A 23,959-nucleotide genomic window follows, 5' to 3' on the forward strand; every position below is an offset into this window, starting at 1 on the left:
TGCACTAGACTAAGGTCGGGAGACGACATGGAACCATACCTGTATGGACTCGAGAGTTTAAATGTTCACACAGCCAATCACCTAGTCTCTAGTGCCATAGACCATTGCTAGATGGCCACCCATGGTAACGGGCTTTCTTGATCAAAGGATAATCAAGAATTATAAATTAAATTAGATTTAATTAATAATAATGTTAGACACTAATCAAGTCTAACTGAAAGGTGAACCTAAAGAGTCATACACAAGGAGTTAATTTCAAATATTCCAAAAGTAATTGGATTACTTGCAAATGAGAGAACCATTGGATGGAAAGGCCAAGAATAAATTAATTGGATTAATTATTTATGTTGGACTTGTTCTTATTATTTAATAAGTTTGACCTTATTAATTAATTAGGACAATGTGGGTTTATGTATTTAATTAGATTAAATACATATTGGGTGGATTTTTATTAAATTGAATTTAAATAAAAATCATTAGGCCTTGCATTTTAGTCCATAAAATCAGCCAGCTCATACCCCATTGAGCACATGTAAAAATTATATGGGAGGAATTTTTTAGCTAGCAAATTGTAATTTTGAAAAGTGCAATTTTTATCACCAAATCAAGAAGACTTACCTTATAGATGAATAAATGTTCCTAGATATATTTATGTACATCTATACAAGGTATATATATAACTGCAACATAATATTATTACACAATAATAACAACACAAAAATTTCCTCCTAGTCTCTCTCTCTTCTCCAACCTTTTGGAGTTCTTTTTTCTCTTGCTTTCTTCTAGAAAAGGAAGTATTAGGACTCTAGTACCGATGTGGTGTGGACGAATTAGAGGATTCCTAGGTTGGAACCTCAGATGGACATTCAGCAGAATTAGCCGATTGGAAGCTCGAAACTTTGAGAGATAAATTTCGAATTTAAAATCACGCTTCTATTTTTATTTTCCCAATCATAGCCTCGTATCATTATGTTTAATTGTTGCGTAAATTTTCATACTACATTGAACGCTCGGCAACTCCAAGGGTATACCCCTTGGATTCGTTTGTAATTCTTGCGCTTATTTTTTGTTATTGCATGATTTTGTTTATCGCTTCCGCTAGTGCATTCTCGAGTCGTACCACGCGATCCCTTAAAGTGGTATCAAAACCTGATTTGATGTAGAAGCTATCGATTTTATGTGAATAAGCATGCCGACATGTTTTAACGGCTTTTGAAGCATGTTTTAATTGCTTATTTTATATAATTATACGTAGAAATTAACTTGTTCAATTTTGTAATTAATTGGATGATTTTAGTATTTAAAAAAAATTAGATTTTTCTAAATACTTCGTTTTCATTTTTTTTGTTTTAATATGTGGAATCAAAAAAAAAATTGAAGTGCTGTAGCAGCGCACTACCGGCCAGCTGTACTGTGCGCTAGCAGACATTGGGACGTGCCTAGGCTACCAATTCCAGCAGATGCGCTACGCACCCTAAACAGACCTTAGACTCATTGCGGGCTCAGTTAGTCACATAGGTTGGGCTCGTGATCATCCAACAGGGGTATACTTAATTTTGTTGCATGCGACGCGTTTAGTGATTTTATTTAAATGCATTTAAATATTTGATATTTGTGCATGCAAACAATAATGTAATGAGATTTTGGTCAAACACTCGACATTAACTCTCACTTGGTTGGACCAAGTTAAAGTGTTAGGGTCCAATATGAACTTGGATCAAAATGCTTTGATCTGTCCAAGGTTTCCATCCACAATAGTGTGGTGAGGAAGTTGCCACTACCTAAGTGTGGTCTCACGAGTCGTGGCACATTTGGACTAGAGGCAAGCTGCACCATTATTGTGAACAAAGAAACACGCTCACTGTTACCCTGTCTCACGAGTCATGGGGGGCGACAATTGAGGTGTGATTTGGTTGATGGGTTGAGCTCAACACTAATTAAATATTGAGCCCATAATGGACTTGGATCAAAATGGCATTTTGATCTGTCCAGGCCTTCCATCTATAATAATATCATGGGGAAGCTACCGCTATCCAAATCTAGTCTCACAAGTCATGACACATTTGGAATAGAAGGCAAGCTGCATTACTGTAATGAACAAAGGAACATGCTCGTTGTTTTCCTATCTCACGAGTCATGGGGGCCGATGATTGAGGTGTGATTTGGTTGATGGGTTGGATTTGACATCGAGTAGCATGATTCGCTTGGAGCCCTCGCGATCACGTGAAGAGGTGAGCCAAAATATCTTGGAAATCTCATGGAATGAGAATGGCATCAGTTGCCTCCCACAAGGCTTTTTCCATGTGAATTGTAAAAGCGGGGCTTGGTAAATTGTTCTTGTGGATCCCAAGCCTGCTAGGAAAGAATTTTTCAAAACTCCACTTGAGAGTGGTAGGATTTTGTAGAAATAGTGGGAGAAGTTAACAACTAAAAGACCAAGTTTTAACTCAAAACAATATTGTAATAATCTACTTATTTTTTCTGCTCTATGTTTAGAATGTATATCTTAGATCCATTTTTTAATTTATTTTTGAGATTTATTTCATTTAATGGAATACAAACAATTAAATTGGCTAGAAAAATTGAAGGATTGTCCTTGATTTCCAAACCTGGCTTATTTCATGGATAAGCCACTTCCATCGGACTTGCGAAAGGAGTCCTTGCTTAAAAAGAACATTTGACGTTCGAGATTAAGGCATAAGGACCACCGCAAAGTCCACAGCGTCATACCTATTTTTGTCATCCATGAGCGGTATGATAGGCTGAACATTGGTTAAATAAATGTTCCACATAAATCAAATTTATGAGGCACCGAACTGATATATTGGATATGCCATGACGAAAGTATTTCTTGAAGTCAAGATGATTGAAGGTCGTTTGTACATAAACATTGGGTTAAGATGCAATCCCTTATGGAAAAGCTCTAAGACCTCAATGTTGATCTTAAAAGGAGATGTACATTGACATAACCCTTCAATCTCCTCATCCCTCCCTTCGACCTATTTATCATGAACTCTAAATGGGCTTAAGAAGACCATTCATGAGTTGATAAAAATGGTTGGACCAATAGGAGGCAACGATTAAAAAATTTGCGCCATCGGTGTTAAATTCGGAGGCTTCGACCTCAAGAGCGAAAGGAAAGGGTGCCGAACACCGAAGGAAGAAGGATGGAGCAAAGTTAGCCACTGCAAGCGCTTTGAGTGCTACTATCGCCTTTGGCGAGGGTAAAAGGAAAATAAAAAATGGTTTGACAATCAAAATTCACATATGATATTTGCATAAAATTGCCAAAAGTGAGTTGATCAAAATAGTTAGACCAATACGAGGCAACAATTGAAGAATCTACATCCTCGGTATTGGATTTGCAGGATTTGACCTCAAGAGCGAAAGGCAAGGGTGCCGGACGCTGAATGAGAAAGAAAGATGAAGCAAAGTCAGCTGCTGCAAGCGCTCTGAACGCTCCTGTCGCCTTGATGGGTGAGGGTAAAAGGAAAATGGATAATGGTTGGGCCGTCAAAATTTACATATGATGTTTACATAAAATTGCCAAAGGGCATTAGAAGAGGGAGTATTGTGAACTCCCCTTCATCTAAGCTATGGCATTTGTTGAGAAAACATGATTAGTATCGCATTTCTACAAATAGTTTGCAAAACTGAAAAGGAATAGAATGCTAAGATATATAGTCTTAAAGCTAGGCAATGGTTAGGCCATTACTGGAAAAGCAATAAGACTAAGTAAACTTAGCCATTAGTATTCATGTTAAAATAGTATACAATTATGTAACCCAACATGATCAAGTTGTTGGTCAATTGCTGGACAAAATTAGACTACAAACTTGATCAATAAAAAGATTCTTTTGAGTCCCATTGAGTTATTAAAAATGTCGTACTTCATGCCATAATTGGATTATGCATGCTCAAAACAAATGACTAAAATGGATAGTCAAAAACATAACTTATAGAGCATGACATGCATGAGCTAGGCCATATCTCTCTAGTTAGGATGAATAGGTTGGTAGATTCAAAGAGTCTAGCAATATATGACTTGAGTTACTAACTTATGAATCATTCGTGCGAAGGAAGAAAGCCACGAAGGCACTTTACGGGACAAAGAATGCTTGTTAAAAATGATCTATTGGACTGGATCCAAAATAGACATATGTAAGTCACTAAGTACACAAATACCAGTGGAGGGTTAAGGACTTCTGAAAAGTTTGGATAAATTAGACTTGAGGTAGAGAACCAAAATGGTTGCAGAGACAAACCTTTCGATGGGATCGGGGTGGTAAGTATTTAGTGGGAGTTCTTGAAATATCCAAATGAGAATGGAATTCTCATTCGGTGAAATTCCTCTGGAAGAGTCAATGTTGAATTGTCTCTAGTAAGGAAGAAATCAAAATCTTGATTGGACGTGGTTTGATCTGTATTTCACTAAATTAGCTGGCTCATCTGGATGAGGAATTTCGAAAAACGTCAAGTTGAAAAACATGGTGATATCTTAAAGTGGTAATCCAGACACCATATTTGATATGGATTGGCAAACATGTATCCTATAAAAGTCCTGAGTATGAAGAATGGTCATGCATACTTTAAAGGACTAGTGAGAGGCAAATAAAACTTGGAGTCTAATTTATACAAATTTGTTTTGGAATAATACAAACATCATTTATAATCAAAACTTGACCGTGTCTAAGTTCTCCAACAGAACAATCAGAAAACTCCAATTAGCTGAAAAATACGAATTTTTGAAACAGGACAAGGAGAAGCAATGTAAGACATCAACTTCGATAAATGGCTTGGAGTCATAAAATCCGCTATGGAGTTCAGACTAGGTTTAAACGTCCTGTATACTTGTTTTGACAAGTTCATGAGGTACATGACTCGGTCAAGAATAAGAAGGAAGGTTAGTGGGAGCTCAATTGTGTTCCTAGTGTTTTAGATGGTTAAAAGCATCTTTGATTATTTGGAATGATAGAAAGATGTTGTGGAACTCTAAAACACGAATATTGTACATAAAATTCTTCATATAGGAATTGAATTTCTATTTAAGGATAAGATACAAGATTCAGTCATGGTAGACCGATGAGGAGCTTAGATGTTTGTCATCCCCTACGCCTTTGTTGTAAGCAGCATGGAATGTTGTTCGATGCACTAAGCCCAATGTTGCTTATGCTTTTTAAGCATAACAACGGATATTGAGTGTGCACCGATGAGGTAACAGGCAGTTATTGAAGGGCTATCTTTAATACCTGAATAGGGATTAAGGAATAACTCTTGGCGCACATTAATGGAGAGTTGATCCTGGATGGCTATAGCAATAATAGCTTCCAGCATCACATGAATAATATTTAATCTCAAAATAAGCGTGCATTCAAGCTTTATGATGATATGGTAATATTGGAAAGGTTCAAAGTGTAATATCATAAGGAACTTCATCGTGAAAACTTGAATATATGGCAACTTTAAAAAATTATATTAGAAAAATGATTAGGATTGAAAAACAACACCCAATTGTTGGATATGCTACTCAGCATAACCGCATCAGTAGTCACCTTGAAGGATGACAACTTGGCTATGGCACAAGGTAAAAGGCCCGAGATCTCATCACAGGTTCAAGAAAAAATCTTAGACACCATCATCTGGTTAGAGCAATGATAGAAAGATGTAACGTGCGATTGGACCGCAGGACATAGGCAAAAACTACACTAGACCCATAAGACCTAGCCTATATCGCAGATTGCTCATGATCAGAATAATCTGAAAATATTAGCAATTAGCTTTAAGGTCAAGTGGGAGATTGTTGGAATAGGTGATCAAAAGCCAATTAGATTGGTAGTTTTGAGAACCATTCAAGCAATCTTTATTTAATCAATATTGTCCCGACGAATATGGTAAGTATTCATCTTTGGCGCATGTGTCTGTTTTGCTTGCCAAATTACGTTAACCACTGCTTTGACGTCACAATAGATGCCCACAGACCACTTAATAACACATATAGTTGGGCTACGCATAGGATGAAGGCTTTGAAACTAACTTTTAAGGGTTGTCTGAAACGTTCCAAGTTGAGAACCTCGAGACTGGGCATCGAGAGTCCTATAGAGACTTGAATTCAATATTTCATTCATTGGATGAGTCCATGTTTCATCTGCGATAGACGTTAGACGTCTATGCAATTTCAGTGAGTTAGTTGACAAGGTAGTTAACTGACTCATGTGAGGATCGTCATATGGAAGCCTTAGAGGCATCATTGGTATGACTTGAGTCCCCGATTCCGATAGTACGGGACTAGTCTGAAACTTGATGAATCACGGTAGTCATGTGCATATGATGGTTGTATCTTGAATCTGTATGAGAGGTGACTGTGTCACAGACATGATCATCATAAGCCTTGTTCAGTGTATTGGGAGTATGTAGCAAGGACGGTGAGTTTCAAGAAGAGAATTTATCCCTTGTCAGTATGTGATAAAAGTATCTCCTATGCACTTGAAGATGCGTTCACGCTTTATGAATATGTGGACACAGTTGTTGATCGAATAGGGAAAGGAGGTTCATATGTCAAAAAACTTGGTGTAACGCGATCTCAAGTATTAAGCATAGATGCCTAGTCTAAGATGAAAACCTACACCTAATTCCATGCCCTAGACTAAGGAAGGGAGATAGTAGACGGAAGGATCGTACCCGTATGGACTCGGGAGCTTAAATGTTCACACGATGATTCACCTAGTCTCTAATGCCATGGATCGTTGCTAGACGGCCACCCTTGGAAACGGGCTTTCTTGATTAAAGGATAATCAAGAATTATTAATTAAATTAGATACTTGCCCAAGTCTAACTGAAAGGTGAACCTAAAGAGTCACACACAAATCACCGGGAAAGAACAAGGAATTAATTCCACAAGTAATTGAATTACTTGCAAATGAGAGAACCATTAGATGAAAAACCCAAGGATAAATTAATTGGATTAATTTATGTTGGACTTGTCCTTATTATTTAAAAAGTTGGACCTTATTAATTAATGAGGACAATGTAGGCTTGTGTATCTAATTAGATTAAATACATATTTGCCTCAATTGGATGATTTTTTATTAAATTGGATTTAAATAAAAATCATTGGGCCTTGCATTTTAATCCATAAAATTGGCCAACTCATACCCTATTGAGTACATGTGAAAATTCTATAGAAGGAAATTTTTGGCTAGCAAATTGCAATTTTTTGGAAAGTGCAATTTTGATCATCTTCTTAATTCGAAATCAAGAAAACTTACCTTATAGATGAATAAATATATCTAGATATATTTATGTACATCTATACAAGGTATATATATTAGTGTGACATAATATTATTGAAAATAATATTATTACAGAATAATAACAACACAAAAATTTCCTCCTAGTATCTCTCTCTTCTCTAACCTTTTGGAGTTCTTTTGTCTCTGGCTTTCTTCTAGCAAAGGAAGTATTGGGACTCTAGTACCGGTGTGGTGTGGACGAATTAGAGAATTTCTACATTGGAATATTGGGTGGACATTCAAAAAATTAGCCGATTGAAAACTCAAAATTTTAAGAGTTAAATTTTGAATTAAATTCACACTTCTATTTTTATTTTTCCAACCGTAGGCTCGTATGATTATGTTTTATTGTTGAGTAAATTTTCATACTTCCAAGAGTATACCCCTTGGATTCGTTTGTAATTCTTGCGTTTAGTTTTTTACTGCGCGATTTTATTTATCGCTTCCACCAGTGTGTTCCTGGGCCGTATCACGCAATCCCTTCAATTATCTTATTAAACATGCTAGGGAAAAAATAATACATCCCTTGTATAATTAAAAAATCATGATACCCAATATCATAAAAAATAATTATATACAAAAAGCACAAGTTTAAATTTGCAATTTAAAGGATAATCAAAATATGTGCATGCACAAAAATATATTAATAAAGTAATTTAATTTTAGAAAAAATTCAATTTAATCCAAAATTCAAAACAAATATCCAAAGATAAGAAAATCGAATTTTTTGGAGAAACAGGAAAAAAACGACGCAGTCGTCCGCCGCCGACCTACAACCATGCGCACACACACTATGCAACGCCGGCTGGCGATGCGCCGCTACAATGACTTTCGAATTTTTTGTTTTCTTCCACACATTAAATTGAAAATAAAATTAAGCAACTAGAAAAATTAATTTTTCTCAAACACTTAAATCATCCAATTAAATACAAAATTAAACAAAATTTCTATACATAATTATCAAAAAAGTAAACAGTTAAAAAAATGCTTCAAATAAAACATTAAAACACGTTAACATGATTATCACATAAAACCATCAGCCCCTACATCGAACCGGGCTCTAATACCACATGATGGATCAAGTAAAACGGCCCCGGAACAGGCGAACGAAAGCGGTAACGGAAATGCATATAATAATTAAAATCAAAACATAAAATAATGAATCCAAGGGTTGTACCCTTGGAGTTTTTGGGCGCTCGACGCGGAATAAATACAAAATAAAGACATAAGTTGGCTGAGGTAAAATTACATAAAGAAACCGAAATGAGATCAATGGATGAAATTTTACCTATATCGGAATTTCGCAACTTTCAACGTTCACCTGAGTCTCCAACATAGGAACCCTCTAATTTGTTCACACCACACCGGTACTAAGATCTCAATGTTCACTTTTTTAGAAGAAAACAAGAGAAGAAAAGCACTCCTAGAGTTTGAGAGGGAGAGGAGGGCGAGATTGTTAGAAGAAAAAATTTTGTTATGTTATGTGTTATAATATTATTCCCAATAATATGATACAAAATAATATATATAAAACCTGTCACCATGGGTGGCCGTCTAGCGACGGTCCATGGCACTAGAGACTAGGTGACTTCCATGTGAACATTTAGTCCCCCGAGTCCATATGGGTATGGTCCTTCTGTTTGTCGTCTCCTGGCCTAAGTCTAAGGCATGTAATTTGGTTTCGGCTCCCATCCTGAATTAGGCATTGATGTTTAATACTTGAGATCACGTTATACCAAGTTTTTTTATAAAGGAACCTCTTATTTCTATTCAATCAACCACTATGGTCACAGGTTCTAATGAGTGAACGCATCTTCAAGTGCATAGGAGATACCTCGGTCACATACTGATAGGGGACGAATCCTCTTTTTGGAACTCACCGTCCTCGAACATACTCCTACTATACTAAACAATTATTATGATCATGTCTGTGACATAATCACCTCTCCCACAGATCCAAGATACAGCCATCGTATGCACGTGACTGCCGTGATTCCTCAAATCTGAGGACTGCTCCCGCACTACTGGAGCTGGGAATTCGAGTCATACGATCAAGCCTCCAAGGCTTGCATATGACAATCCCCATGGGCCAGTTCAATCAGTTGAGCACTTTGTCAACTAACCTACTGAAATTGCATAGACGTCCAACATTTATCGTTGATGAAAACTCAGTGCAAGTTTCAGTAGGACTCTCGATGCTCAGTCTCGAGGTTCTGGATTTGGAACGTTTTAGACCAACCCTCAGAAGTTGATTTTGTTAGAATTTGTGACCAGATGTTTTGAGAACCATTTAGCAATCTTTATGAATGTGATATTATCTTGATCAATGTAGTAAGCATTTATCTGTGGCACCATATATTTGTTATGCTTACTATTTACGTTGAACGGTTTTTTAACGTCACAACAAATGCCCATAGACCAATTGAATAACACATGTAGTTGGGCTTCACATGGATGGAAGCTATGAAACCAACTTTTGAGGGTAAGTCTGAAATGTTCCAAGTCGAGGACCTCGAGACTGGGCATCGAGAGTCCTAAAGAGAGTTGCATTAAGTACTGCATTCATTGGATGAGTGTCGTGTTTCATCGCGACAGACATGCGATGTCGATGCAATTTTAGTGGATTAGTTGACAAGGTTGTTAACTGATTGAACTGACTCGTGGGAATCGTCATATGGCAGCCTTGGAGGTTTTGTCGGTATGACTGGAATTCCGGACTCCGATAATACAGGATTAGTCTTTGGACTTGAGGAATTATGGCAGTCGCATGCATATGATGGTTATATCTTGAATTGGCGAGAGATGACTATATCTTCGATGTGGTCATTATAAGCCTTATTCAGTATAGATGGAGTATATAGTAAGAGCACTGGATTTCAAGATAGAATTCATCCCCTATCAGTATATGATGGATATATCTCCTATGCGCTCTGAGATGGTTTAGACTCTCTAATCTATGGCCATAACGATTGGTTGAATAGGAAATAGGTTTCTTTATCGATCAATAGAGTAAACGCATCTCAAATATTTAGCATAGTTACCTAATCCAAGATGGGAACTGACGCCCAATTCCATGCCCTAGACTAAGGCCGAAAGATGATCAACGGAAGAACCGAACCTGTATAGAACTCGAGAGCCTAAATGTTCACGCCAACATTCACCTAGTTTCTAGTACCATAGACCGTTGCTAGACGGCAACCCATGGTGAGGAGTTTTTTTTATTAATGATTAATTAAAAATAATTAATTAAATTAGATTATTTAATTATTTGTGTTGGACATAATGCTCAAGTCTAGCTAAGGATGAACTTAAAGAGTCACACACAAATCAGTATGGAATTGGTGGGATTAATTTGGAATATTAATTCGAGAAGAACGAATTAATTTAATTGGATTAAATTAATTAAAGGAGAATATATAAATGATTAGATCATTTATTTAATAATCCATTTGATAGATGGCTCAAGAATTAATTAATTTTTTGGCTTAGCACCTTTAAATTAATTGGATTAAATTTATTATGTTAGGCTTAATTAATTGATTGGATCAATAAATTAGTGTTTGGGCTTAGATTTATTTAATTGAATTAAATGAATCTTTGGACTTAGTTGGGTTAAAATTAATTTAATTAATTATTGTCCAATGAACTTTGGTTGGGCTTGATTGAATCAAATTAAATCCAGCCTGGTGCATACTTGAAGTTCAAGCCCATTTGAGGGAGGTTGGAGCAAGTTAAGAAGGAGTTAAGACTCCTCACCATGATGAACATGATGGAGTAGTTATTTCATCATGGTTGGAGGTTATATGCATGTGTGTGTATAGGTTGTCTTGGAGGCAAACTTGGTAGTTATTGAATTTTGAATTTTATTGTATATAATATACAAAACTACACACATTTTATTGAATTTTCTTGGAACCACCGTCCTCGCTACACATTATGACTGCACTGGACAAGGTTTATAATGATGATACAATCACCTCTCACACAGTCCAAGATACAACCATTATGTGTACGTGAGTACCATGGTTACTCAACTTTGAAAGCTACTCTCGTACTATTGGAGCCGGAGATTTAAGTCGTACCAATCAAGCCTCCAAGGGTTTCATATAACAATCCGCACGAGTCAGTTTAGTCAATTGACCACCTTGTCAACTAACCTACTGAAATTGCATAGACGTCCAACGTTTGTCATCGATGAAACACGACACTCATCCAATGAATGAAATATTTAGTGAAAATCTCAATAGGACTTTCGATACCCAGTTTCGAGGTCCGCAATTTGAAAAATTTCATACCAACCCTTAGAAGTTGGTCTATAACCTCAAGTAATGCGCAACCCAACTCATGGGTTATCTAGATAGTCTGTGGGCATTGTTGTGAAGTTGAAGCGATGCTTAACATAATCGGTAAGCACAATAGACACATATACCAAAGATGACTACTTACAATATTCATCCGGACAATATTGCTTGAATAAAGATCGCTTGAATCGTTCTCAAAACTACCAATCCAATTGGCTTTTTGATCACTTATTCCAACAAAACGACGGTTTATGACACTGGGTCATTAATTTTTTTTATATTAATAATATCCCTAAGTTAATTTCTTTTATTTATTTATTTTTTAAAATATGATATATTGATTTATATATTTATTACTAGCCGTCGTGGCACATCGTTCTTATATACGTATACTAAATAAATTTTCACGCTTTAAAGTATATTATAAAAAATAGTAAAATATATAAATAGATACATTATATTAAAAAAGAAAAAAAAATAGAAACTAATTTATCAATTAATATAAAATTTTAAAAATTGTATAAATTACTTATATTATTGAAGGGCATTTTTTAGTTTCACAAAAATCGGTGCAACGATTTTGTTGACTGTCCATTCGTGAGTCTGGAGGCTCGTTATTTTCTATATTACTATAGAAGATTAGTACGGATATAGATAAAATATATTTTAAATAAGAGTAAAATATTAAAACCAGTACATTACATTAACAAAAAAGAAAAAAAATGATTTATCAATTAATGTAAATTTTGAAAAGTTGAACAAGTTTGTTATTTATCATGAATGATTTTTTTTATTTCACAAAAAATTGGTACAACGGTATAATTGACCGTCATTTGTGAGCGTAAATGGGCTTTTCTTTTTATATTAGTACAGATGGTAATATATTTTAAAATGTAAATATTTATTTATTATATGCACATAGGAACGACATGCCATATCAGCTAATATATTGAAAAGAAAAGTAAAAACAAAAAGTTGGAGTGCTTAAAAAAGTGTTTGGACTGTTTGAGACCAACATGGTTGTGACATATTTAAAATTTTTAATATTTTACTAATAAGTTATAAAAATTGGGTAAACAACCTTTATCTCCAAAACACCAAAACAAAAACAACCAAATCATTAATCCAAACATAATGATACTTACTTATCTCTATTTTTCTTTCTCTATCTCCAAAACACCAAAACAAAAACATCCAAAACATTAATCCAAACATAATGTATAATTTTTTGGTTCAAATAAGCTTGATTTAAATGATTCAAAATTATAAATTATAAACTTAAAATTTATTTTCAATTTAATTTTTAGCGAAAAATTGATGAGCATTGAAAATAAATTCCAGCAAATGCCCTCAATATAAAGCATTAAAATCAATATCGTATTTCTTTATGTTCACAATAAATAAAAATTGAACTTCATCTATCTAAAACTAAACTAAATAAAAATACACAGTGAGTATCCAAGTATAATGTAAAAAAAAAATATTTTGACCAACAAAACTAAAAGGACTTAAAGAGGGTCGAATCCATAATTCTCGAACTCTTAATGGCACAAACTCGAAATTATCCCAACGCACTTGACAAGCCAGAGCAATCCCCCACCAATCTCCCTTCATCCACTCTCTCTCTTCCTGTCCATTCTCTCTCTTCCCTCCCTAAAATTTCTTTCCAATTTCCCATTTATTTTTCCCCCCATCAACCAAAGATTAAAACTTTAATATTTTCTCCACGAACCCAAATACCACCACTCGCTTAAACACTCAAAAAAAATAATTTTCAACCCCTCATATTATTATGGCCTTTCATGTTGCTTGCCCAATTACCTGGTAACCCCTTCTCTAATCTCAACACTTAGCCCAATTATTTATAGTGTGCACTCTTGTATCTATATCTATATGTGTGTATCTCTCTCCCCCGTGTTATTTTTTGGTTATTTTCTGAAAGCACGCACTCGAGTGTGTTTGTGTGTGTGGTAGTGATGTGGGTTTTGAGTTTTGGGCGAATCTTTTATTCTTTTTGTGTGCTTGCAGCCGGCGGATATGTTTCTGTGCTTTGGGCTTTCCGGGGAGGCTGCGGAGCGAGAAGGGCAAGAACGACTTTTTGGAGGAGGTTGCTAGGGTTGAGCAGTTCTTGAATGACCCGTGGTTGATCAAGGCAACGGAGAATGCAACGGTTCAGGTTAAGGTTCCGAAAGTTATTGTCTCACAAGCGCCGCCGCCTCCGCCGCCCCAATTTGCGGCGGTCGTGTCGGTGGGGGGTGGAGAAGATGAGGCAGCCGCGATGGCAGCAGCTTCGGCGCAGGTAAAGAGGGCTGCGCTGCAGAAGCAAGCAGCTGCTGCTTCGATGGTGGCTGAGGATTACGCTAGGAGGTTTGAGTCTGGCGATTTGGCGGTGAGCGTTTTGCTGATTGTACAATTCGAGTTGAGATTGTGTCTGTCTCTTTTGTTCAAAGTTTTGGTTTTTTGTTTGTGGAGTGTGTGATTTTTGTAGGTTCAAACATCCTCAATTGCTGAGTTTACGCTGTTTCGCTTTCAGGTGTTGATATGTTTTCATATTTTCAAATGTGGGAGTTAATGAGAAGAATTTATTTTGATAATAATATTTGGTTTATTTATGTTTACTGTTTTGTGAGTTGAGTCTATTATTGAACGGACTTTGCACTTGCATTTATCAGTTTGTTTGTCAATTTTAAATGTATTCCACTCATTGTAAATGATTTGCTCTGCTCAGGATTCTGGTCTATTGTCTGCACATGTGAAATATTGACCATGTTCATCATCATTCATCACGGATCATTAGTTCCTTTACTGAATTTGTCTTCTAATGGCAATGACAATGCAATGGAATCTCGTGCAAATTAAAGTTTGTGCCTTTACTGGAGAAAGTCCTTTTTTATAACTAGTTATGGCTTATTTTCAGCGTGACATATTTTGTGGGTTACTGTGACTTATTGGCAATATTCATGTTTTGTCGGTAGTCATAAAATTATTGTCAACACAGTACCTGGCTAAATTATCATTTGATATTTAAAATCATATTTAACTGGCTGAATAGAAGTGAGATGAGGTTGTACTCCTAGGTGATCCCTTAGATTGATAAACAAGAGTAGGCAGGTAACAATTTTAACAAACGAGTTTGGGGAAGAATCCACTCTCTGGGTATACAAGGGCTCACAGATGTTTCTAGTTCTTTATAGGTCCCACTTCAGCAGATTTGTGCATGCTGACTAAATTTGACATATAGGTCTATGGGTAAGAAATGTTAAGTGTATAAATGGTAGGATTCACTGGTTTCATGTACTTTGGATTGACATATTTCAAAGGTATAACATGCCCGGAGATGCTATACAATGGACTTTAGTTAAGTCCATTTTTTGGAACAACCTGGCTTAAGGCAGTCTGCTGTACCATGTGTTTGCACTTTGCAGTCCATGTAATACCTGCACTGTCAATATTATGCTTATATTTTATAATGTGGAGAAATTTGTGTATGTTTAGATGCCTTTGGTTAGTAAAGAGTGATTCCTGACATTCTGTATCTTTCTATCTGGCATATGTGATTGCTGGGTGTACAATAAGCATGTTCATCAATCATCACTATCTCAAACCATTTTGCTTTATTGGAATATATATGCACTTTGGACTTGAGATATACCTTTCTCTTGATTATGCTATGTGATACTTGAAAAACATTGGTTTGTTAAGCTACTGGTTGTCCGGGCCTTATTAAGATTAATTTTTCTACCAGACTTCTGTAAAGGATGCTGCTGGAGAAGAGCAAGGTCAGTCAACTACCAAAATAATGTGTCGGCTATGCTTTTCTGGTGAAAATGAAGGAAGTGAAAGGGCAAGAAAGATGTTATCTTGCAATAGTTGTGGCAAGAAGTACCACCGGAACTGCCTAAAAGCTTGGTCTCAACACAGAGGTATTATCTTTGGCTGCAATAAAATAGTGTAAATGCTTGTGCTTTTTGTGATGTAGTTATCGGTTACAGATCTTTTTCACTGGAGTTCTTGGACTTGCCCCTCTTGCCGCATATGTGAGGTACAGATTGATGATTTATCCTTATTGTGAATTCTTTCTGAAATGCATTTTTGAAATCATGATATCCCTATACTGATATGAGCAAGCACTCTACTTACTGATCTTAAACATTTAGATGAAGGCTGGTTCACAATTGAGGAATTATTTGCTTCTTCAAGGGATATGGTTATTTTATTTGAGAATTAATGCCCCATCTAGCATTTGCGTGAATTCTTTGGAGAAAATGTCCTTAGTCCTTAAGCTCCAAAGTTTATCAGTAGGAATGCTGTTTCAGAAAGATGGTGAGCAGAAGTACTTCGGCAGGAGGTGCTTAAGAATGAAGGTGTACATGAAGGGGTTGATATGTTCAGTTTATTATTTATCAGTTATGGTGTTTCGGGAATCCATTTAATTTAAAAAGAAGAAAATGATTAATTTGCTTACAAGTATTTCTTATCTTTTGATATAAATTGATAAGTTGGAATTAAAGGCATTAGAGAATCAGAGATGATGCTTTCTTTCCTCCAGTTGTTTGAGTTTATATACACCCATCTAGCTTCTGATTATTTTGTGAGTTCTTGAAACCACACTCTACTTTATGATGCCCATCTTGATGCATTTTACATATCTGGTTACTCTAGGTGTGTCGAAGAACTGGAGATCCAAATAAGTTTATGTTCTGTAAAAGGTGTGACGGTGCATACCACTGTTACTGTCAGCAACCTCCACACAAGGTGTGCTATGGGTCTTTACTCCCATCAGTTTTACTCAATTATCATTTGCTTATATATTCCGCTTTTGAAACTTGCAGAATGTTGGCCATGGGCGTTATTTGTGTCCAAAACACACCAAGTGCCATAGCTGTAGTTCTTCAGTCCCTGGAAATGGCCTAAGTGTAAGGTTTGTATTTTAACCATGATTTGGGGTTTCTCCTTGTCCTCTACCTACCTAAAAGGTCTTCTTTTTGTCTTTTTCCAGTTAGTTGATTTGCATCTTAAAAAAATTCTGTCAACTGCTTGCTTTGGAATTGTAGAGTGTTGCTTTTAATTGCTTTTGGATCCTAATTCCATTATTATGGTTTCTAACTGCAAATTTATGATTATTGTGTGCTCTTATGTGTTGCATAGAAGCTGCACTAAGGAGTCATCTATTTTAGCAGGGTAGTGGATGTTTTGAAAGTGAAATCTCATATTATATGGGATATGATATTTATATTTTACTCCTCCCTTGGCCCTGAACGATATGGTTATGCATCCTAATGGTTTTTATGGATGATAAGCAGACGCTAAAGAGGGCTTCGAAAGTTTGAGAATGCACTATAAATGAAGTCTTAGTCTTACCATAAGCCAGATTTTAGTCCCTAAGCTTGGGAAAACCAAGCCGTAGTTGTTAAAGGCGCATACCGCATGGTGCAAAGGTGCTCTGGACTATAGATAGAAAAAGCTTTTTACTAACTTCTTGGTCTAACACATTGAAATCCGTTCCTTTTCTATGCAATGCAAATCCTTTATGCAATCTGCCCTTAACTTCTCAAGAATTAGTGCCAAGTATCCAGTTTGCTGAACACTATCTTTATGTTGGAGTCTGCCAGTGAATTTTTTCTCTACTTAAAAAGAGGGAATATATATCATTTTGCATAGATGAAGGATTTATGATTAAGAGTTTTCTGGATGCAGTTGATTTTAGTACATGATCTAAGTACTTTTGTATTTTGTTTTTATCTTATATAACCATCATGGTGGCTTTAGTGTTTGTTGCTTATGATTAAGAGTTCTCTGGATGCAGTTGATTTAGTACTTGATCTAAAGTGCTTTTCTATTGGTTTTTTACCTTATATAACCATCATTGTGGGTTTTAGTGTTCTTACTTCTTCCTTCAGTTTATTTGAATTTATTTTGGTATTCCATCTAATGATAATGCATGTATAGTGTTTAACTTTAGATATGATTATTTTACATGGGATTGTATGTAATAATAGTCTGTGGAATTAGACTTGTGCTCCATTAGGATCTGGGAGTTGAGTGAGCTAAGCATTGAGGAAAATGATCTCCATTGTTTCTCAAAAGAAAGCATGATAAATTTCTTTTGTATAGCTCTGCTGGCTTTTTCAATTTACAAATTTATTTTCTGTCTTTTCTCATAATATTGAAGTACATCCAGGAACTTTTTAAAATTACTGCTTTTTTTAACAAAGTACATTGTGATATATTGTTTTTTCATATTTTTTCCCCTTTTTAGCTTTCCTTCATAGAATGCTTGATCCAAGAGAGGTATCTATATTTGCTATATGCGATTAAATAAAAATGTCATCAATCTTGGAACTATTAGACATGAACAAGGATTGGTGAATTGGAGTTTTTCATGATTAACTCACTGTCTAAGCGTTATACCTAGCTGATTTAAGCTATTTACCCAATATTTATTGTATTCCATGGACAAAGAACTTACTGCAATGCACCTTGCTAATAAAAGAATTGGAGATCGTTGCTAGACAGATGGTTTCTGTTGATAACAGAAAATGCTATATGCTGCTTCTATTCTTATGGAGGATAGCAAGTTTTATTCAATTTGCTTGTTTACTTCCTCATGAGAATAAAATACAACTCCTTCGATTGCACACTTTTCACCACTAGATGGGAGGGAAAAAAAGTTGAAAAGAAGAAAGAGGGGTAACTGTAGTCCTTCCATTGACCTTAAATTTGAAATGCTGTAGATGGTTTTTGGGCTATACTTGTTGTGATGCTTGCGGAAGATTGTTTGTAAAAGGAAATTACTGCCCTGTTTGTTTAAAGGTACGTCTTGAGGCCCTGTCAATTTATTTGATTTATTTGTGCTTTTTACAATAAGTGTACCTCCACAAAGAGCGAGTCAAATACCAACTTACTGAAGCAGCACAAATTGATTGCTCAATTGGTTGCCTTACAAACTGCAGGTCTATAGAGACTCTGAATCAACTCCCATGGTTTGCTGTGATATCTGTCAACGCTGGGTGCATTGTCCCTGTGATGGGATCAGGTCTCTCTAGCTCCCTTCCCTTAACTTCTTTTAGATTGATGCCTTCATGTTCCTTTCTTAAGGGATGCCCTTTTCTATTATGTGATAGGAGGCTGAAATTTTAATTATTATATGGGATTGATCTTAGAGATGACACTACTTGAAGAGAAGGAAAAATGATAAGTTCTGGTTGAGTTTGAAGATCAATGTACAGGCACTATAATTCAGACTAGAATGTTTATGTTTTGTTCCAGGCTTCCAGCCTTTCTATGTTATCACAAAACATATGATGTGTTTTCTTTATTATTTTGAATATTGAAATATTTATTTCTTGTGAAGATGGTTCAGGATTATCTTTGTTTCGAAAGTTAGAATTGTGTTTTTATGTTAGATAGAAGCGAGAAGTAAAATCCCATGATACTGGTATCTTTTTATGTCAAAAATACTGTTGAGATTATATAATAGTGGAGTTTGAGCAAGAGATGTGGAAGTCTTTTCTTGATCTCCTGCTTTGAATATAACTTTTGGGTCTTTCTGTAAAGACTGCAGAAGATTCCAAAGCACTTTCTAGTCCTTGGTAGGAGTAATTGTTTGGGAAATTAAAGAATGGGATTGGACCCGATTCGACTTCTCGAGCTACTTCAATAAAAGAATAATCAGGTTTCTTTGTGATTGGCTGTAATATAGTACTAGTTTGGCAATAATAGGTTTTAAACTGATTTTGTTGTTCTCCTTTGCTGAAGAGCAAAAAGGAATGTATATACAAAGAGAGCAGGGGCCCCCAGGAAGAATGAGAAAATGATTTAAGAGACATTTTATGGAGTGGGCATCAAACAGCTGCAAGAAAAGTGAACCGGGGGCCATTGTTTGGAATTTGTAAATCTGGAATGCAGTTATTCACCTATCCAGGAATACACTTTTACTTTCCAAATCTGGCTAGAATCATTTGAAATTTTCATTTACCAACATAGGATCTTTGACCCATTGACTGGATATTCTTGTTTGCACTTAATTGATTTGCACATCACCAGACAACGCCTAACATAGTCGTATTAATTAAATTGAAGTACTTTATCCTGCCAATTATCTCTCTTTGGTACTCTTTGTCTACCCCGACGCCACCACTGGGCTTGAGAAGTAACAGCTAAACATATTTTCTGGTGTTGGCTGCATTTGACCTAGGTTACAATATAAAACACCTATTCTGTCTATCTCTTTGCAGCTTTCAGGCTATCAACATTCGCAATTTTGTTTCAGATGCTTTACTTTACCGTGCATCCTTAACTTTTTGTCCAAAACACTTCGCACTTCACTTCTTATCTTAGCATGTATTTCTTTTGGCAAACTTTATTGTTTCTAATTTTTTTGGAAACAAATTTTCAGTGATGCAAAATACATGCAATTTCAAGTTGATGGAAATCTCCAATATGTTTGTCCTACTTGTCGTGGAGAATGCTGCCAGGTGGGTTCTCTTGGATGATTGGTTTAAAGGATATGAACCATGCACATGATGCTCTTGCTTTTGCTACTTTTTATAGTTCTCTATGTGTCTCTTACTCTTACCAGATCAGGAATCTTGAGGAGGCTGTTCAGGAGCTCTGGAGACGAAGAGATGAGGCTGACAAGGATCTGATAGCAAGCTTGAGGGCAGCAGCTGGTCTGCCAACTGAAGAAGAAATTTTTGACATTTCACCTTTTTCTGATGATGAAGAGAGTGGACCCATCTTAAAGAATGAGTACAGCCGTTCTTTGAAGTTTTCTCTTAAAGGGTTAGGTGATAAATCACCACGGAAGAGCAAAGAGCATGGGAAAAAATCTTCAAATAAGAAGTATGGCAAGAAAAAGGGTAACGAAACATCTATAATTGGTGGAATTGATGCTTATCAAAGTATTGGTGGGAACGCTGATGGTCCATTTGGATATAACACAGGCGATATTAAGAATGAAGAAATGCAATTTTCTGGTGAACTTGCTAGTCTCTCTCCTGTTGCCGGAGATTTGACAGAAGGTGTATCTGCAGCAAATGAGGCTGCGGTCTCCAAACACAAGAATGTTGATGAGGTTACAACAACCAATGTAACTAAGGCATCTAGAACTATCAAAATAAAGAGTAGTAAGTCTCACGGCTTGAATACCAGGGAGGAAACTGGAACTAATAATGGCGGGCCCAAGACTACGCAAGGACCAAAGCTTGTTATACATTTGGGTGGGCGAAGTAGAAATGCAACTAGTCCTCCAAGATCTGAAGGTTCGAGCTTCAAAAGGGGTCAAGAATTGCCTTCTTCAAATGGTATGCCCTGTTTTAACACATTTGTGCATTTTCTTTTATTTCCACTGGCAAACTTTGTCTTCATTATCTATTGAGGTTATTATATGATATGGGTAGGATGCTTTTGGTCTGTTATTGTGTGGGATTGCAAAGGACCAGTGGGGATTACAAAGTATGAGAGAGTATCTTCAGGGTATTCTGGGCAATTAAACTGTCACCACTTAGTGATATGCAAGACTATGGATGGATTGTTCTCATCTTAAAAGTATGCTCTCCGGTTTGAACTTAATTGAACTAAAAATTGGGCCAAAATTAACGTTTTTGGTCAAAATTCTTAGAATTTGAAACCCAACTTCAGCCCTTAATGAAATCATACTATTTAATATTTTGTTTTCGTTCATGAACTTTATGATTTCTTAGTAAGATAATGTGGTCTACATTTATTTAGTAGGAGCTGAGGATACGAGTCAACTGAAACATCCTGAGTATATCGACAGGCCTGACACTGGATCTAAATTTGGCGATTCAAAAGGTAATGCCTTGTTTGAGAAACTCTGTCCTCTGTCATCCATCTTCATTTGTGTCATCCCTCTATACTTATATGCACTGATGTCTTGTGTGTTGCAGGACACAAAATAGACCACACTGATCAAAAAAAGGGTCCTAAGTTACGAGAAAAAGACAGCCATTTGATAAAGTTCAAGAATGCCAATTCAGAACTCTCTATCATTAGCTCAAAACTTACTGGAGGAGAATTCGCTGATGGGTATGAATCTGTTTCCCCAAAGAATACATATTCTATTCTAGGAAAGAGGGGTACTGAAGACAGTGCATCTGTAAGGAGTGGCTCTGAAGTCCCAGTCAGTCGGAGGACCAAATATTCTTCCGTGAAGCCTGCTGAGGATAGTCCTATTTCTGGTGACTTGATTGATGATAATAGTAGCATACCTTCCATTTCACAGGCTTCAACCAAGGATCGCAAGCCTTTCTTGAAGTTTAAAATTCCCAAGAATTCTAATAATGGCAACCAAAATGTTCCCAGTAGTTTCAGTAATGTAACTCAGAATCCATTGCCACTTCCTGGGAAGGAAGAGATAACTTATACCCGGGGTCAAAGGTCAAAACGGAGAAGACCAGGACAAGGTGATGAAGATGCATCCCAATGGCGTGAAGACACAATGAAGGACTTCACAGATGCCAATTGGATACTGCAGAAATTGGGAAAAGATGCTGCTGGGAAGAGAGTAGAAGTTCATCAAGCATCCAACAATTCTTGGTGAGTTTCTTCTCGATTATTGGAAAATATCAAGAAGATATATGGGAAAGAAAATAAAATTCTTCACTACCACAGATTGAAAGGTTAGGGAAGCACGGGATTTCGGATTCCATATTAGAATTTGAAATGATCTGAAATTTGAATTGATTTTTTTTTATGATTCCAGTTTCCAGTGTCCCAATTCCCATCTCCAAGCAGAGTGTAATCATTTAGTCCTTCACAAAGCCCATGGATTTTGACAGTTGATTGTCTTGCAGCGTCTTTCTCTACCTTATCAAAGGCTTTATTTGAACTTCTCCTCTTTTTCAGGCATAGGGGGACCGTGGTAGAAGTCTTTGAGGGTACGTCAGTCGTTTCAATTGCTCTTGATGATGGGAAGAAGACCAAGAGTTTTGAACTTGGGAAGCAAGGAATCCGTTTCGTTTCTCAGAAGCAAAAGTATTGATTTAGATATTTGGAACAGATGCTATGTTCTTGAAAGCAAGCAGTGAAAGATCAACCGAAGATTGCAGGGATTGTCTAATCCATTGCCCAACTCCGAAGCTTCGGAAACGTGAAGTCCCTTCCAGCAGAAGCTGTTCCATTTTTCACCTTAGCATCTCATTTTCCTTATCAAATTCAGTTGAATTCATGTCTTTTCAGCCTTCTGTTTTTGAGATTAATATTTCGTTATTGCTGTAATGTGACTGCCGGTCATAATTCTGTGCAGTTAATCTGTCGAGCTTCTATTGTTTGCTAAGGTATGTTTCTGTAATTGCATAGAGTGGATAATGTATTTTAGATCATGCTCCTAGAGAAAGGAATGGTAGTGCTGTAAGCCACATATGACTGATAATTGGCACAGTGAAGGTACCTTCTGTAGGTTAATTGAATGTTATTTGAAATCTCAATTTGTACTTCCAAGTTCTAGTTGTGGAAACAATAAAGAAATGCATGCATGAAGATGTCTGGTAGATGCACCAATTCTGTAAAAGGTTAGTTTGTGTGGAATAAGATTTCATATGCATTCTTCAATGTTATTGTTTATCTAGTTATGTATCTGATGTAAGAATCGATTTTTTCTCTACGTTCTTTTGATTGGCAACTTGAGTATGTAGATGGTTTGAAATATATATGTAAGGTTAATCACCCTTAAATTACTTTTTAAAATGTGAAATTACACATTTCTTCAAACAAAATTCAAAATTACATTTGCACCTCTTTTGAGGACATTTTGTCTACAATTGTGATACTTGTGATAGGATTTGAATGAAAAATGTCGATGTTCGTAAAAAAAAAAAATTATATAAACTTTTAAATTTATCTTTTATTCAGTATTCTCTTAGTAATTAGTATCTTTATACTTGTAATGAAATAAGTGTACTATATGTGGGAGATGTTTAATTTAAGGTATTAGACTTGATATCTCATGATGTGGACCCATGTTTACTTATGCAATCGTCCTTCTGCTTTGCATCGGGCCTGTTTGGAATATGTAAGAATAATGTTTGGATGGCAATCCTACCTAGTCTCACGGGGCACCCTCAAATAAAGGCTGTGTGTCTAGTAATTTGTAGTAAACAACTATTTTCGCCTGACAGCGGTAATAGAATTTCCACCTACACTCGCACTGGGATGCAACAAGAATTGCGATACGAAATCCGACAGCAGTAACACAAGCAAGCAAGTGCAGTAGGAAAGTAGCAAGTTAAGCGCAATTTCAAAATGTGAATATTATTGATAGCGGTATGCAATAAACATTGTACAAACGATACCAGCGCAAGAGAATCATCTTCAGGATGACACTAGCACGTAGACTACACCATGCTT

General features: G+C 36.1%; 1 protein-coding gene across 3 annotated transcripts; it reads left to right on the forward strand.

The window, feature by feature from the left end:
* Positions 13,129-23,053, forward strand: LOC105173340. Of its 3 annotated transcripts, XM_020697792.1 has the most exons (14): positions 13,129-13,414; positions 13,619-13,979; positions 15,336-15,513; positions 15,583-15,632; positions 16,253-16,345; positions 16,423-16,511; positions 18,325-18,403; positions 18,544-18,626; positions 19,989-20,067; positions 20,172-20,451; positions 20,536-20,895; positions 21,323-21,406; positions 21,502-22,150; positions 22,460-23,053. In XM_020697792.1, exons 1-14 carry the CDS (start codon positions 13,383-13,385, stop codon positions 22,593-22,595), a joined length of 2,553 nt encoding a protein of 850 aa, XP_020553451.1. In that variant the 5' UTR covers positions 13,129-13,382; the 3' UTR covers positions 22,596-23,053. The 3 variants fall into 3 exon arrangements, with proteins under 3 accessions (XP_020553451.1, XP_011093348.1, XP_020553450.1); XM_011095046.2 differs by having other exon boundaries at positions 20,172-20,895; XM_020697791.1 differs by having other exon boundaries at positions 20,172-20,895; positions 21,326-21,406.

The sequence above is a fragment of the Sesamum indicum genome, linkage group LG11 (genome assembly GCF_000512975.1).
Source record: "Sesamum indicum cultivar Zhongzhi No. 13 linkage group LG11, S_indicum_v1.0, whole genome shotgun sequence".
NCBI lineage: Eukaryota > Viridiplantae > Streptophyta > Magnoliopsida > Lamiales > Pedaliaceae > Sesamum > Sesamum indicum.

Excerpts from the sequence above, each read along its gene's own strand:
- LOC105173340 (XM_011095046.2), top strand. The coding sequence starts at position 13,383 with ATGGCCTTTCATGTTGCTTGCCCAATTACCTG. Across the intron at positions 15,514-15,582 it reads AGCTTGGTCTCAACACAGAG|ATCTTTTTCACTGGAGTTCT; the intron begins GTATTATCTTTG and ends TATCGGTTACAG. Across the intron at positions 18,627-19,988 it reads TGTCCCTGTGATGGGATCAG|TGATGCAAAATACATGCAAT; the intron begins GTCTCTCTAGCT and ends ACAAATTTTCAG.